This window comes from Cystoisospora suis (assembly GCF_002600585.1).
Source record: "Cystoisospora suis strain Wien I chromosome Unknown contig_2518, whole genome shotgun sequence".
NCBI lineage: Eukaryota > Apicomplexa > Conoidasida > Eucoccidiorida > Sarcocystidae > Cystoisospora > Cystoisospora suis.
Genome location: NW_027155317.1, coordinates 374 through 915, shown reverse-complemented (window position 1 = coordinate 915; position 542 = coordinate 374). Strand labels below are relative to the sequence as shown.

At 38.9% G+C, this 542-nt stretch overlaps 1 protein-coding gene across 1 annotated transcript; it reads left to right on the top strand.

The window, feature by feature from the left end:
• Positions 1-4: 4 nt before the first annotated feature.
• CSUI_005201 (uncharacterized protein) lies at positions 5-375 on the top strand (the record flags this gene model as incomplete). The annotated part of the gene is made up of 1 exon (XM_068065379.1): positions 5-375. A coding segment is annotated over one exon (324 nt), but the record flags the coding sequence as incomplete, so codon positions are not given.
• Between the last annotated feature and the right edge of the window lie 167 nt (positions 376-542).

Below are 542 nucleotides of genomic sequence, written 5' to 3'. Positions count from 1 at the left end.
TCTTCTTCTTTGTCTTTTTCTTTCTCTCTTTTCTTCGATTCACTCTTTATCTTTCTCTCTCTTCTTCTCTCTTCTTGACGGCTTTTCACCTCTTTCTTTCTTTCTTTCTCTCCTTATGTTTTCTCTCCCTGTCTGTTGGTGTTTCTCTCTTTCTTCTTTTTCTTTTTCTCTCTCTTCTGTCTTTCTTTCTTTCTTTCTTGTCCTTCTTCATCTTCGCCTGTGTGTGTTTCTTCTTTCTTCTTCTTTCTTCTTCTCTTTCTTGTAGGTTTGGACGTGAAGTATCGCGATGTGTTGGAGAATTTGAAGGTGAAAGAGAAGTCTCTTCATGACCTGCACATGCAGCACAACTCCACCCTAACTGAGAATACTCAACTCAAGGTCAGACCAAATCCACACCCTAGATACATCACAGACAAGCAAAGAAAGAGAGAAAGAATGAATGAGAGAAAGAAAGAAAGAATGAATGAGAGAAACCATTAAGGATCAGAAAGGAGTCAGTCGATTCAACGTACAGAGGTCACAGACAGATCGATAGATTAAAG